Source organism: Saccopteryx leptura, chromosome 4 (assembly GCF_036850995.1).
Source record: "Saccopteryx leptura isolate mSacLep1 chromosome 4, mSacLep1_pri_phased_curated, whole genome shotgun sequence".
Taxonomy (NCBI): Eukaryota; Metazoa; Chordata; class Mammalia; order Chiroptera; family Emballonuridae; genus Saccopteryx; species Saccopteryx leptura.
The window spans coordinates 170329793-170344527 of record NC_089506.1 but is presented as its reverse complement, the minus strand read 5'-3'; the positions used below and the strand labels follow the sequence as shown (position 1 = coordinate 170344527).

Genomic DNA, 14735 nt, shown 5'->3' with positions numbered 1-14735 from the left:
ATATCGCAGGATTTTGCAGTATATAGGTATTTTTATATGTTAAAATTACATAGGTTGCCTGACCTCTGGTGGCGCAGTGGATAAAGCGTCGACCTGGGAACACTGAGGTCGCTGGTTCAAAACCCTGCACTTGTCTGGTCAAGGCATATATGGGAGTTGATGCTTCCTGCTCCTCCCTCCTCTCTCTCTCTCTCTCTCTCTCTCTTCTCTAAAAAAAAAATGAATAAAAAAAATAATAATAATAAAAAATTACATAGGTTTAAGAGTGTAGAAAGTGTTTAAGAGCATAGGAAGTGTTTGTAAGAGTGTGGGAAAGGATTATAAGAGTGTGAGGAAGGTTTATAAATCCTTAAAATATATATAAATAATAAAATAAATACAAGGTCGCTAACTTCACGGAATTTCTCCTATCACGCGGTGTTCTGGAAACTAACTCCTGCCATAGACAAGGGACCATTGTAATCGCAAAAAATTCTTAAATGAAAAAATGTTACTCTATTCTAAAACATTTGTATAAAATAGCTTAAATACACTCACTGGAAAACCACGTAAGAATCTTAACACTCAACAGATGTTTAATATACTGCTTACAACAATTATTTTGTGAGTCAGGTTCCACACATAAAATCAATCACCTCCATAATGGTTGATATTTCCTTAAACAATATAATCTTCTGTAATATACAAAATAAACCCAATACTGTACTAGTAGGAAGATTAGTTTAAACCTCTATAAAAAGTATGATTACCCAGCCCTGACTGGATAGCATGGTTGGTTAGAGCAGTGGTCCCCAACCTTTTTTGGGCCACGGACCAGTTTAATGTCAGAAAATATTTTCCCAGACTGGCCTTTAGGGTGGGACGGATTAATGTATCACGTGACCGAGACAAGCATCAAGAGTGAGTCTTAGATGGATGTAACAGAGGGAATCTGGTCATTTTTAAAAAATAAAACATCGTTCAGACTTAAATATAAATAAAACGGAAATAATCTAAGTTATTTATTCTTTCTCTGCGGACCAGTACCAAATGGCCCACAGACTGGTACAGGTCCGTGGCCCAGGGGTTGGGGACCACTGGGTTAGATCACCATCCTTAGGCACAGAGGTTGCTGGTTCAATCCCCAATTAGGGCACATACAGGAACAGATCGATGTTCCTATCTCTTCCTTTCTAAAATAAAAGTATGATTACCTATCTTTTTCTAAATAAATCTGTATCCCTGTTAATCTATACATAATTATTAGTCACCTTTCAAAATACTCTATATTTTTTTCTAACTATAAAATGCACAGCATGGTTTGTTTGTTTTTTAAGCGAAAGAGAGAGACAGACAGGGACAGATAGGCTGGAAGGAAGAGAGATGAGAAACATCAATTCTTCGTTGTGGCATCTTAGTTGTTCATTGATTGCTTTCTCATATGTGCCTTGACCAGTTGGCTCCAGCAGAGTGAGTGACCCCTTGATTAAGCTGGTGACCTCGGATTTGGAACCTGGGTCCTCAACATTCCAGACAAACACTTTACCTACCGCACCACTGCCTGGTCAGGGTAAAAATGCTTCTTTTAAAGATCTTAAAAACATGAATAAAGAAGCCTCATCCCACTTTTGGTTCGTGTTCTTCTAATCATTTATCCATACAGACAGACAGACATCAAGTCTTTTATCTTTTCCTTACAAAAATTTGGAATTACAAAAAGTAAGTACCTTTTAAGTGGTTCACCCGAATCTATTACATTCCAAAAATTATAACTATGACCAAAAAATACAGATAATAATTCTTATTAGTTGCAAAACTATTCTATTTACTTATTTACAAGTACCTTTCTTTTGTGAGGCTTAAAATGTTAGATTTAATTTTTGAACTGATTTTTAGAACGAAGGAGGAACATGATTTGCTGCTCCACTTATTCATGCATTCATTGGTTGATGCTTGTACGTGCCCCGACCAGGGAAGAAACGCACAGCCTTGGCGTACGTAAGGGGATGACAGTCTAATCAACTTATTTATGGGCCAGGGTAGTTTTTTTTTTTTGTTTTTTTTTTTGCATTTTTCTGAAGCTGGAAACAGGGAGAGACAGTCAGACAGACTCCCGCATGCGCCCCACCGGGATCCACCCGGCACGCCCACCAGGGGGCGATGCTCTGCCCACCAGGGGGCGATGCTCTGCTCATCCTGGGTGTCGCCATGTTGCGACCAGAGCCACTCTAGCGCCTGAGGCAGAGGCCACAGAGCCATCCCCAGCGCCCGGGCCATCTTTGCTCCAATGGAGCCTTGGCTGCGGGAGGGGAAGAGAGAGAGAGGAAAGCGCAGCGGAGGGGTGGAGAAGCAAATGGGCGCTTCTCCTGTGTGCCCTGGCCGGGAATCAAACCCGGGTCCTCCGCACACTAGGCCGACGCTCTACCGCTGAGCCAACCGGCCAGGGCCCAGGGTAGTTTTGATTTTCTATTACATCCATATAGTGTAGAAGAAAAAGCACAATCATTGTAGAGAAAAAGCCCTACTTCAAATCTTGATATTTTGGAAATAGAATGAATGTGACCTTATGTAAATTGTAACCTCTCTGTTTGTCAGATGAAAATAGAATTAACTACACCTACTAAACAGGGCTCTTTTTGAGGATTAAATAAAATACATTACGGGAGGACTCAGTGCCTGGCATCCGGTAGTAAACCCATAAACATGAGAATTTCCCATTAAAAAAATTAAGCATGAATGCGACACAAGTATTAAAAGTCAGACTTTTAGACGTAAATACAGTAACTATAATTGAAAAGGTGTTTTTTTATCAGAGCTTTAACTCACCTGTAATTCAATATTTTACAACCCACTTAACACCTGGTGACAACTCGGAGTTATACTGCACCCAAAAAAAAATAATAAATTTACTTCGGAGGAAAAGAAACATTTTTTAAGTTCATTTTACACGTCTGGCTCTCTGAAATCATGGCTGACAAGAGTGAAAATGCAGTAAATTATCTTGAAAAAGTACACCATGAGTTAAAACCAAGGTTGAGAACTTCCTTTAAGAAAGATAATTGAAGGATGCAAGGAAAACCGGCTCTAGGCTTTGTTTTCCCCTTCCAACGTTAAGTGTGGAGATGAAGAAAAGAGTAATTCTTTACAGCGGTTTACAGAAAAATGCCACGGTGAAAAGGGGAAGTTTGAAAACTGCTCCAGGCGGAGGTGCCGGGACCTGGGATTCTAAGATTTAAAGCCTTGGGGCCTTTCATCAGGACTGAGAGAAGAGACGGAGGGAGGAGAGGAAACGGTCGGTAAAAGTCCGCGGCGCAGAAAGAGCAACGAGGGGGGAGGGGCGGCCACCACGCCAACGACCCGGCTCCGGAGAAGCGGCCTCGCTCGAGCGCAGAACTGGGGAACGAAGGCAATGCGGCCATTCAGGGGCTCTGCGACAGGAGGAAGACGAGCGAGAAGCAGGGAGGCGGGGGGGAAACGCGGGTGGGTCGGCCGAGAGAAGGGTCCCCGGGGAAAGGGAGCGGCGGCGGGTCCGGAAAGCGCGGACGAGGACGTGGGCGCGAGGAGGAGAGGGAGGCCTCCGCGGTCCTCGAATCTGAGAAAAAGGAGCCAGGGACGAAACGGGGCCGGGACGGCGCCGCGGTACCTGCAGAGATCGTCCAGGACGCTGCCGGGAATCTCCACCCGTTTGGTCTCCATGATGAGGACCCACAGCAGGAGCAGTGCATCCCGGCTCCGCGCGGCCGGGGACGGAGGGCACGGCACAGAGACTCCGGCAAGCCGGAGAGAAGGTAGCCGCACTGGCGGCGTTCACGAGAACAAGAGGGGGAAGGGGCGACGACCGCTCACTTCCGTCCCGCACCTTCAGCCCTGGACCCCCGAGGCTGGGCCGCGGGGCGGGGCGGGGCCCCGGTAGTTACGCCTCTGTTCTACTTGAACGGCCCAATGGGAGGCTGAGGAATCGGGAGCCTGAGCGCGTAAGCCAATGGTACGCTTGCTTATTGGTCCGTCGTCTCCAGTTGTCTTCCAGCTACTCAATTGCTGCTCAGAAAACCAACTTCCCGCCGCCTTTGACTGAGCCCTGGGGTGGAGACGCGCGTGCGCACTATGCAGCCTTTGCCCTACCAGGAAGTCTAAAGGGCTCAGATTTTCCCTATAAACCCCGAGAGGAGCTCGGACTTGGGCGTGGTCTGCACGGCCTTTTCTTGATTGAGCAGGCTCCCCTGCCTCTGGGGTGGACCCCAAGGGGGCGTTCACGATACCCGTCGTCAGTTATCCTGCACACACCCTGCGGCCGCCGCTACCTCCGGGCCCAGGGTTGTACCTCCTTTCGCGACAAACTAGAAAAGGATTGTCATTTTTGTGGTGGCTCACCTCTGTCCCTCCTCGGGCACCAAGGCTCCGAAGGTGAAGTCAAGGACTTTATCTCCATATCTGCCATATAGTGAACCTGACCCCAGGAATCTGCACTCTACCTCTACGCACACACTCCACTACAGTTTGCTAGCCCTTTTTCATTACTCATCTTGCTTAAGGAAGTGCAATCCACAGGAGATCCCACTTCCTCCTTTTACATCAGCCGCACAACCCTATACACACCTGCTAGGTCACTAGTTTAGTCAGTTCTACCATTTCATCTCCCATCATTTCTCTTAATTTCTGCCCAAATGCCCATATTTACATCAGGTTCGAATTATTTCTTCTTACTAGTGCACAAGCTGTCTAACCAAGCACCTCCACCTCCATTCTTGACTTGCAAACTGCCCAAATTTTGTTTTTTCAGATATGAACAGGTTACTATATTTTCAGCTTCTGATCTATGATCAAGCCCAAACTGCTATCATTTTTTTTTTAATTTTTTTTTTTTTTTTTTTACAGAGACAGAGAGTGAGTCAGAGAGAGGGATAGACAGGAACAGAGAGAGATGAGAAGCATCAATCATTAGTTTTTCATTGCGCGTTGCAACACCTTAGTTGTTCATTGATTGCTTTCTCATATGTGCCTTGACCGCGGGCCTTCAGCAGACCGAGTAGCCCCTTGCTGGAGCCAGCGACCTTGGGTTCAAGCTGGTGAGCTTTTGCTCAAACCAGATGAGCCTGCGCTCAAGCTGGCAACCTCAGGGTCTCGAACCTGAGTCCTCTGCATCCCAGTCCGACGCTCTATCCACTGCGCCACTGCCTAGTCAGGCTGCTATCATCTTTTTTTAGAGCCCCTTTACCATTTATTTTATTCTCCTGTTTTCCATTTTTGCCTTATTCCTTTTTATTGGAGAATTTCTCAAATTTATCTCCACTTAAAGACTTTTTTTTTAAAGTTCTCGTTTGTTCTTCAAATCTCTGTCATAGCCTTGCTTCATAGACTTTTTTATCCCTATGAGGATAAAAATAATACATTTTAAAAGTTTTCTGCCTCCTGAATAGTCTCATATTCCACTCAGCTCCTTTTTACTATTAATTCAATCTCCATCTGTCATATTTGAAGTTTTCTGGTGCTCCTCAACTACCAGCATACCTTGTTTTCTTTTATTGTGCTTTGCTTTATTGCACTTTATAGGTGTTGCATTTTTTTACAAATTGAAGACATGACCATCCCCACTGGCAGAGATTATGGCTGACTTTATTACATTAGCTTTATTGCAGGTCTGGAACCAAAACCCACAGTATCTCTGAAGTATTCTGTATTCATTCATACTTAAGATTAGGGAACTAAAAACCAGAGTTAAGTGCTATAAAAGGTGATTGGAAACTACTAGCGTGTAAGTGGGACTGGTTTCCTGAGAGCTTCATGTAAGGACCTGGGAATTCACCCCTGTGCAGGTTAAACTGGCCAATAAAGAAACATCTATACTCCTGAAAGTCTCCGACGTCTGTTCTCGTACCCGGTGCATGCTACACTTCATTCACTGTGGGATGATGTGGCTGGGCTGCTGGCTGGGAACACATGGCATCATATCTGTAGGTCATTATTTTCAGCTGGTCAAATTCCCCAAAGACAGAATCTTCCAGGTGTCAATGCAGAAAATGTCCACACGGGTAGAGAATCTCTGAGTTTATTTGAGCCATACTGGGAACATAGCCGGGAACAAGATCTCAAGTGCTCCCAAGAACGTCAGTTTTTGCAGCTATTTTATATATTACAATCAAAAGGGAAGATGTAAGAAAGGTGCATAAAATCCATTCTTGGTACATTGAGGAGGCAAGAGAAAGCATAGCGGGGAGATCTCTAGGATTGGCTAAAAGACAAAATAGAGAAACACATACATCTTTTACATCAGTAGATACAGGATAGTTAATGATTATCATTTGCAGCACAGAGATGGTATACGGGGAATAAGATAACAATGAGGGGTCCTGTGGTCTCATCCTCTGTTGCCCTCAGTTGTGTCTTCAAGGGGTAGGAAAAGAAAATTACTCTGACATTTTAAAGCCATGTATCCTACAGGCATAAGAACAATGGGCAGGGCTCACTTAAGGTAAAGGTCAATCTTAAGGAAGTTATAATTCTGGGACATGATTACTCACTCTAACCTGCCTAGTTAGGAATTTATGATCAGACCATCCTGCATGGTTACTTTTGGTCACTGAGCTTGTCAGGCCTGCCAGGTGGCCCCCGTAGCTTGTCAGGTTTATCACCTACCCCTTTTTTGTTTACACCAGCTAAACTGAAAGTATTTTGGGAGTCAAGTAGGGGAGCACAGGCTAAAGTATACATTTACTTTATTCAATCCCCCCTGGCACAGTACATGTTTATTTTGGGTTTTCAAAGAAGCAAGCCCTGAGAGAAGAATTTGAATACAAGTAGTTTATGTGGGAAATGATCCTGGGAGAGATTGGTAGCAGAGCAAGGAAGTGAGTCAAGAAAAGGAAGAAAATCAATAAAAGTATTATTAAGGAAGTTAGCACTGTGAATAACAAGCCCATCCTGCTGGAGAACTTCACAAGACAGGATAAAACACAACTTAGAGTTATCCCACTCAAGGGGTGAAGGAGATGGAATATTTATATACTAGCTTCCATCTGCCTTGGTTGAGGGCTGCTCCTGGGGCCTGCACCCCAGCCTAACACATGGGGAGCAAGGCAGGCTCTGGGGGCCAGAAAAAGCCCTCAGGCAAATAAATGCAGATGCTAGCAGTTGGAAGCCCAGACAGCATAGAGCAGTGGTTCTCAAAATGTGTGCCCTAGAAGATTTCCAGGTGTGCCCTATTGTACTCCAGAGAAATATCTGCCTGTTGGGGACTAAAAAAAAACAGGTTTTTGGAGTTTAGATTTTTGGGGGACAGAGGTGTGGGGAATTGGCTATAAGCTGACAGTCTGCCCAACCCCCCACCTCACTTGCCTGATTAGGTTGCAAAAGGCTGTTAAGCTGTGGTGCTGGATTGTTTACACCAGGAGTCCCAAAACATTTTACACAGGGGGCCAGTTCACTGTCCCTCAGACCGTTGGAGGGCCGGACTATAAAAAAAACTATGAACAAATCCCTATGCACACTGCACATATCTTATTTTAAAGTAAAAAAACAAAACGGGAACAAATACAATATTTAAAATAAAGAACAAGTAAATTTAAATCAACAAACTGACCAGTATTTCAATGGGAACTATGGGCCTGCTTTTGGCTAATGAGATGGTCAATGTCCAGTTCCATATTTGTCACTGCTAGCCATAACAAGTGATATGATGCGCTTCCGGAGCCGTGACGCATGCATCCCACGTCACCAGAAGTAGTACAAGCGCAGCGCTGCAATAAACAATACTCCAGGAGCACAGGATGCATCTCACAGACCACCAGTGAAAGAGGTGCCCCTTCCGGAAGTGCGGCAGGGGCCGGATAAATGGCCTCAGGGGGCCGCATGTGGCCCGCAGGCCCTAGTTTGGGGACCCCTGGTTTACACTACCCCCTATGTTCCCCAGAAAGACTGGAGGCAAGTTTCCTCTATCCTTTGTTTGGTGTAAAGTTAAGATGATGTGTATGGTGGGGGTTTCTGCACTTGGTAAAATTCTTGGGTTGTCTTGGAAATGTGGTCAGAGACCATTGATTTGCTAATGGCCTTACTTTGCCCTATAAATAAAGCAAGATGTAGTTTTGGGGCATGCTTTGTACTTGCCAGCAGCAATTACAGGGCCCTCCCGACCCCCTATATTGACCCCTGTATTTTCCTTCTTTCTTTTTTTTTTTTTTTTTACAAAGACAGACAGGGAGACAGGGACAGAGAGAAATGAGAAGCATCAATCATCAGTTTTTCGTTGTGACACCTTAGTTGTTCATTGATTGCTTTCTCATATGTGCCTTGACCGTGGGTCCACAGCAGACCAAGTAACCCCTTGCTCAAGTCAGCGAGCTTGGGTCCAAGCTGGTGAGCTTTTGCTCAAGCCAGATGAGCCCGTGCTCAAGCTGGCAACCTTGGGGTCTGGAACCTGGGTCCTCCACATCCTAGTCCAACGCTCTATCCACTGTGCCACCACCTGTTCAGGCTTTTTTTTTTTTTTTTTTTTTTTTTTTTTACAGAGAGAGAGTCAGAGAAAGGGATAGACAGACAGGAATGGAGAGAGATGAAAAGCATCAATCATTAGTTTTTTGTTGCAACACCTTATTTGTTCATTGATTGCTTTCTCATATGTGCCTTGACCATGGGGCTACAGCAGACTGAGTAACCCCTTGCTCGAGCCAGCAACCTTGGGTCCAAGCTAGTGAGCTTTGCTCAAACCAGATGAGACCGCACTCAAGCTGGCAACCTCGGGGTCTTGAACCTGGGTCTTCCGCATCCCAGTTCGACACTCTATCCACTGCGCAACCGCCTGGTCAGGCGACCCCGCATTTTCTTAATTCCATACCGTTCCTACTCGGGACCTGGAATTACTAGCTGTGCTGGTTTGCGGCATGTGCCCAGATATAAAAATAAATATACTGTATTATACCATTTCATTACAGAAATACCGCTCTTTTTGTTAACACATCATTATTATATATATTAGTAGTACATCATTATATTATTTTTAGATAAATAGATTTCTCAAAAAGAAGCGTGATATTGAAGAATCAGATTCTGGAAGTGAGCAAAAGTTAAGTGTAAATAAAATAGGACTTGAGGCCTGACCTATGGTGGCGCAGTGGATAAAGCATTGACCTGGAAATGCTGAGGTTGCCGGTTCGAAACCCTGGGCTTGCCTGGTCAAGGCACATATGGAAGTTGATGCTTCCAGCTCCTCCCCCCTTCTCTCTCTCTGTCCCTCCTCTCTCTCTCTGTGTGTGTGTCTCTCCCTCTCCTCTCTAAAAAAATATAAGTAAATAAAAATAATAATAATAAAAGGCAACAAATGAATAAATAAATAAGTGAAACAACAAATTGATGTTTAAAAAAAAATAGGACTTGAAGACTAATGGACAGAATTTAATTTATAGCATTTTCCATCACTTAACACTGAACAATAGGATTGGATTAGAAATCCATTTATGGGAGTTTCAAGTGATTTTGGTTTAACATTAACAGAAGAAGAACTGGCAGCTATATCCACTGATAGTGGATTGATGATTAAACATAAAGAATTGTCTATTGAAGCCTTTTGGATTTCTATAAAAGAAGAATATGTGGCAATATCTAAAATATTTTACTACAATTTTCAACATCCTATTTATGTGAACCAGGATTTTCTACCCTCAACACAATTAAGAGTAAAAAGAGAAGAATTCTTCAATGTATTAATTAGGAAATGAGAGTTTGCCTTTCAAATATATGCCCAACATTGAAGAAATCGCCAGGACACATCAGGCTCATGTTTCTCGTAAACATAAGAATGAAAAAACTTAACACATTCATGCCAGGACCTGCCAAATTTACTAAGTCTTACTAAGAATGTATCTATATATATATATAAATATAACTTTTTTGTTATTCTTTTATTTTTTAACCCCTCTTTTTTATAAATTCAAAAAAGCATAACTCAAAAACTGTAACATAAAAATGTTTTTTAATGTCAGAATAAGTTTAATTTTGTCGTATTTATTTTGTTTAATTACCATAAAAGCACACTTGGACTTTATATTTTTTTCATTGATATTTGACTTAATTATTATAACATATTTCTCAGAAATTTGTATATAGTGCACCTACAATTATTTGTAGGATTTTATTTATTTATTTATTTTTTCACAGGGACAGAGAGAGAGTCAGATAGAGGGATAGATAGGGACAGACAGACAGGAAGGGAGAGAGATGAGAAGCATCAATCATCAGTTTTTCGTTGGGATACCTTAGCTGTTCATTGATTGCCCTCTTATATGTGCCATGACCGCGGGCCTTCAGCAGACTGAGTAACCCCTTGCTCGAGCCAGCGACCTTGGGTCCAAGCTGGTGAGCTTTGCTCAAGCCAGATGAGCCCGTGCTCAAGCTGGCGACCCCGGGGTCTCGAACCTGGGTCCTTCCGCATCCCAGTCTGACACTCTATCCACTGCGCCACCGCCCGGTCTATTTGTAGGATTTTAAATGCACCCCGACTTAAAAAAGTGTGAGAACCACTGGCATAGTGTAATGCATTGATAAGGGTGAGGGTGAGCCCCTTCAGTAGTTCTGTTTTGCTGGATGCACAGGCTATCTGTCCTAATTGAACTTCTTTTTACTGTCTGGGGGGCACATTAGTGGCTATTTTTCTTAGTTGTCCCTTGAAGCTCAAGTTTGGTTTTTAGAGTACCTTTAACAATGGCAGTAAAACAATAACGAAAAGCAAAGGGGTACTACCCCCAAGAGGCTGGTGGTATCCAAATAAGCAGATTACCAGACCCTTGCTGAGGTACCCAGAGGAAATCTTCCTGCCTTTCTCTCTGTATGGCCAGGGGCCGCCTTCATTGTGGCCATGCACATGCAGGTTCTCATTGGATTTCCGCAGACAGTAAATAAACAGTGGGGCCAAAAAATGGTGGGCCATTTCTTTATTAAAGTCTTGCACACACACACAAAAAAAAAGTCTTGCACCAGCCAAGAGCAAACAGGAAGGGAAAACACTTCCCTTTCACTCATTCAGAGCTCCCAAAGCCCTGACACATCCTCTGGTTCCACAACCAGGAGAATCTTCTCTGGTTTCTCCTAGAATCAAAGGCCTCAGCAGTCTCAGCAGAGCTCACAAAAGTCCCTCACCTCTGGTTCCAATCTGCACATCTTCTCCCTTCTCTGCCAACATGGCTTCTTCTTCAGCACTCCGCATCTCTCTGCTCCTTCTGCTCCTCTCTGCAAACATGGCTTCTTTCTGCCTCTTCTCCTTCTCTCTCTTTTCAAAACTTTCTGGTGCAAAAACCTCTCCTCCAGCAAACATTAGCAAAACAAGAGCCCTTCCCAAGCAGGAAGATAATTTGAAATTTCACAGACCACGCATACCTGGCGCTGCCTAACTCCCAATGCAAACTATAAGTGAGCAAACATAAATATTATATTTTACAAACTTATTTGACCAACACTCTCTCTTTGTAGTCTCCCAGTTGAGGGGCAGCTATACAATCCCTTTTTTGAAGTCTCCCTCTTAGGGGCTATGGGGTTCCAAAACTCTCACACAGTGTTAAACTAATCTCCCCGAAAAAGAGTTCTAGAGATGTCTAGGGGCAAACATCTTCCAAGCTACCTTCCTGCCATTTCCTCACCCACCCCTGCCTCCTCAAACACACATTTCTAGAATCTGGGCTAGTGCACAGTAGAGCAGCCCTTATAGCAGTCCTCTGAGAAATTATTTCCCATATAACTCAAGACCTCATTCAAATATAGCTGTCCACAGGCCCCAGCAGCCTGCAGCTTGAGAAAGGCAGATAAATTGGAGTCTGTGGTTGAGAGCAAGTGAGATGCTAGGTTCTTAAATCATAATACTGTTGGACAAATAAATTTGTAGATTTGCTCGTTAACATTTGCATTGGCCTGGGCAGCACCCTGTGTGTGTGGTCTGTGAAAGGCTGCAGTGCTTGCCCTCAGGGTGGCAGATTGCAAATTGCAGATTACCTTCCTGCTTGGAAAGGGCCATTGTACCGCTAATGTTTGCTGGAGAAGGGATTTTTCCCCCAACCTGGGTTTTGCAGGAGGAGGGTAAGAAGTGTGGATGTGGAACTGGAGCTGAGGGCTGTTGGGAGCTCCGCTAAGGCTGGTGGGGCCTTTGAATCCAGGAGGAACCGGAGAAGATTCTCCAGGTTGTGGAACCGGAGAATGCGTCAGGGCTTTGGGAGCTCTGAATGAGAGGAAAGTGGTCTTTCCTGCCTGTTTGCTGGTCCACTGGTACCAGACTTTAATAAACAGAATGGCCCATTGTAAAGCCAGTTGCCGCGGCCACCATCACAGCCGCCTGGCCCTTGCAGGTTCGCATTGGATTCAGACAGACGGTAATGAAACAATGGAGCCAAGAACTGGTGGGCCATTAGCTTTAATCCTAGCTTGCACCCAGTGGGCAAGTGAAAACACACACTGGGCTTCAAAACCCACTCATTCAGTGCTCACAAAGCCACTGCCTTATATGAGTTTCCCAGAATCAAAGGTTTCTAACCTCACCAGTTTCATTCACCTCTGTTCTGTAACGAATTTTTCCCCCGCTGAGAAAGAAGTAAGGGGGCTGGAGCCACAAAGTGTGGAATAATAAAAGGCTTTATTGAGTACAGAGCGCTTCCCGCCCAACGAGGTTCCCTAGCCCCGGAGACAGAGGATAGGCAAGTCGCAAGGAGTGACCCACCTGAGCAATATTTAAAGGGTCCCTAGGGTGGTCGAGCTAATATGACCTGGTGAAATCTCACTGGCTGACGGAGGTGTCACTCTTTTCCAAAGGGCTCCTGGGAAGTTTCTTTTGGTGTGATTGGTTGTGGGCAATCCTAGCCAAAGTTCCCGGGAGGGCCTGAGTTCCCCATTATCCACCGACCTTACATGTTCCTCTTCTCCTCTCTGCACAAACTCTGCACAAACTAGCTTCTTGTTGTGGACCATAAATGGCAGAAAGCCATTGTAGATTCAAGCTTAGCAAAAGGCTAAATTCTCCCCCCTCCATCTCCATATTTGGCTATTATGCTGATTATTTGCACCCACTTCACTTGCTTCCTTAAGTTGCTGGAAGCAATTTACATGCCCTTCCTCTGACTCTTTATTTGTTTTCAGATGTTGGTAGATTTCACTAATGCATTCTGTTTATGCCATGGGAGAGTTCCTGTTTTAGCCTTTGATGTGTAACTTTGTATCAAGGACTTTCTTGATTTGCATATGGCTATATAATAAAGCAAACTGGGGCTATGGGGCAATCGGATATTGCCATCAGCATTTGAAGAGTCCTCCCGGTCCCATCTTTTCTTGGTGAGTACATTTCCTTAATTCCGCACTGCTATTAGGAGCCGCGCTGGTCTGCAGCAAGTGGTGCCCGAACAGAAGACTTGAGTATGAGTATGAGGAAACTAAAACTGAAGGAAGGTGACGGAACTCCCTAAAGTGAAGTGCACACAGTAAGTAAAGAAAGTTTTTGGGAAAAGTGTAGTCGGGACTAAAAGATTATGGGACAGATAGGGTAAAAAATAAGGGACCTTTTTGTAGAAATGTTTCTGCATGAAGACAAATTGTTGTTTGAAGTGTATCAGGGTGAGCTAGAAACAGAGGGATGTGAATATGAGGATAACTTGTAGTCTGAGGAAGACTCGGAAGATGAAATATTCGTGGCTATGGCTGCCTTAGCCACGGAGCCACCACTGCCCTCAGCTCCTTCCTACATTCAACCTTCTGCTCCTCCGTTCCCTTATCGGGCTGATTCTGGAGTCTAGAGTTCAAAATCTGGGAAATCCCCCCTCCAACAATCTATAGACCAGGTTCGAAATATAGGGGAAACAATAAATGGCTTTACCCGTTTTCCTGTTGTAGAAATACAGGATGATACAAGGAGACTAGTGCGAGAACATGACCTGTACCTTTTAGAACTCTGAAAGAGCTTAAACGTGCTTGTGTTCAGTATGGGCCTACTGCCCCTTTTTCACTTGATTTATCAGATACTATTAGGGCAAAGGCTCTTCCCTCAAATGACTGGAAGGTGATTGCTTGTGCTTGTCTCTCCGGGGGTGATTATTTGCTGTGGAAGTTGGACTTTCATGAAGGGGCTGTTGAGGTAGGAGAAAATCTCAGCATAGTCAACCTGAGCTGCCAGTTACAGCAACTATAGAATTTGAGAATGGATAGGAGAATCAGATATTAGGAAAATTACAGCTTTTCCTGTTATGGTCTGATTTTCTTTAATGTTTTAACTACAATCTTCTGAACTATTATTTTGTTTCTTTCTAATTCTTTGCCTGGAAATTGAGGCAGGGGACTTGTGTTGGATCTGACTATATCCAAGCAGCTGCCAAGAGCAAATTTTCTTAGGGAGATTTTGTTTAGTTCCATCCTTCAATCCCTCTGTCAGAAAAAGCCCTGACTAATATCAGGCAGGTATCTTTCTAATCTGGATGTGCTCTGAAATCCTGGGTTTCTCTCTGGGTTGTCTGGTTCGTCTAATTCTTGTTTCTGTTTAGTCTTTGTTTAATGTTGTCAAAATGTGTCTTTTTAAGGCCTGAATTAAGTTCTCTTTTCTTTTGCATGCAAAAATTGGAAATGCTGGCTCTAATATTTAGAAAAAATAAAATGTTTTTAGAACTTGTAAGGAATGCTCATTTAAATTTAAATAGAATAGAGTGTAGATACTTAAGACTTACTGATTTGGTTAGTGCATTGTGAGGTGTGTTCAGAGTTAGGAGCCAAATAGCAATTTAAGTATTAGGATTGATCAAAGTTAT

General features: G+C 43.8%; 1 protein-coding gene across 1 annotated transcript in view; it reads right to left on the bottom strand.

Moving 5' to 3' along the window:
* Positions 1-4494, bottom strand: part of DCP2 (decapping mRNA 2) — a 60403-nt gene extending 55909 nt beyond the window's left edge. Inside the window, exon 1 of the mRNA XM_066382022.1 lies at positions 3623-4494. Coding sequence (XP_066238119.1) covers positions 3623-3675 — 53 coding nt within the window. The 5' untranslated portion in view covers positions 3676-4494. The remainder of the gene's footprint in view (positions 1-3622) is intronic.
* Positions 4495-14735: the final 10241 nt, after the last annotated feature.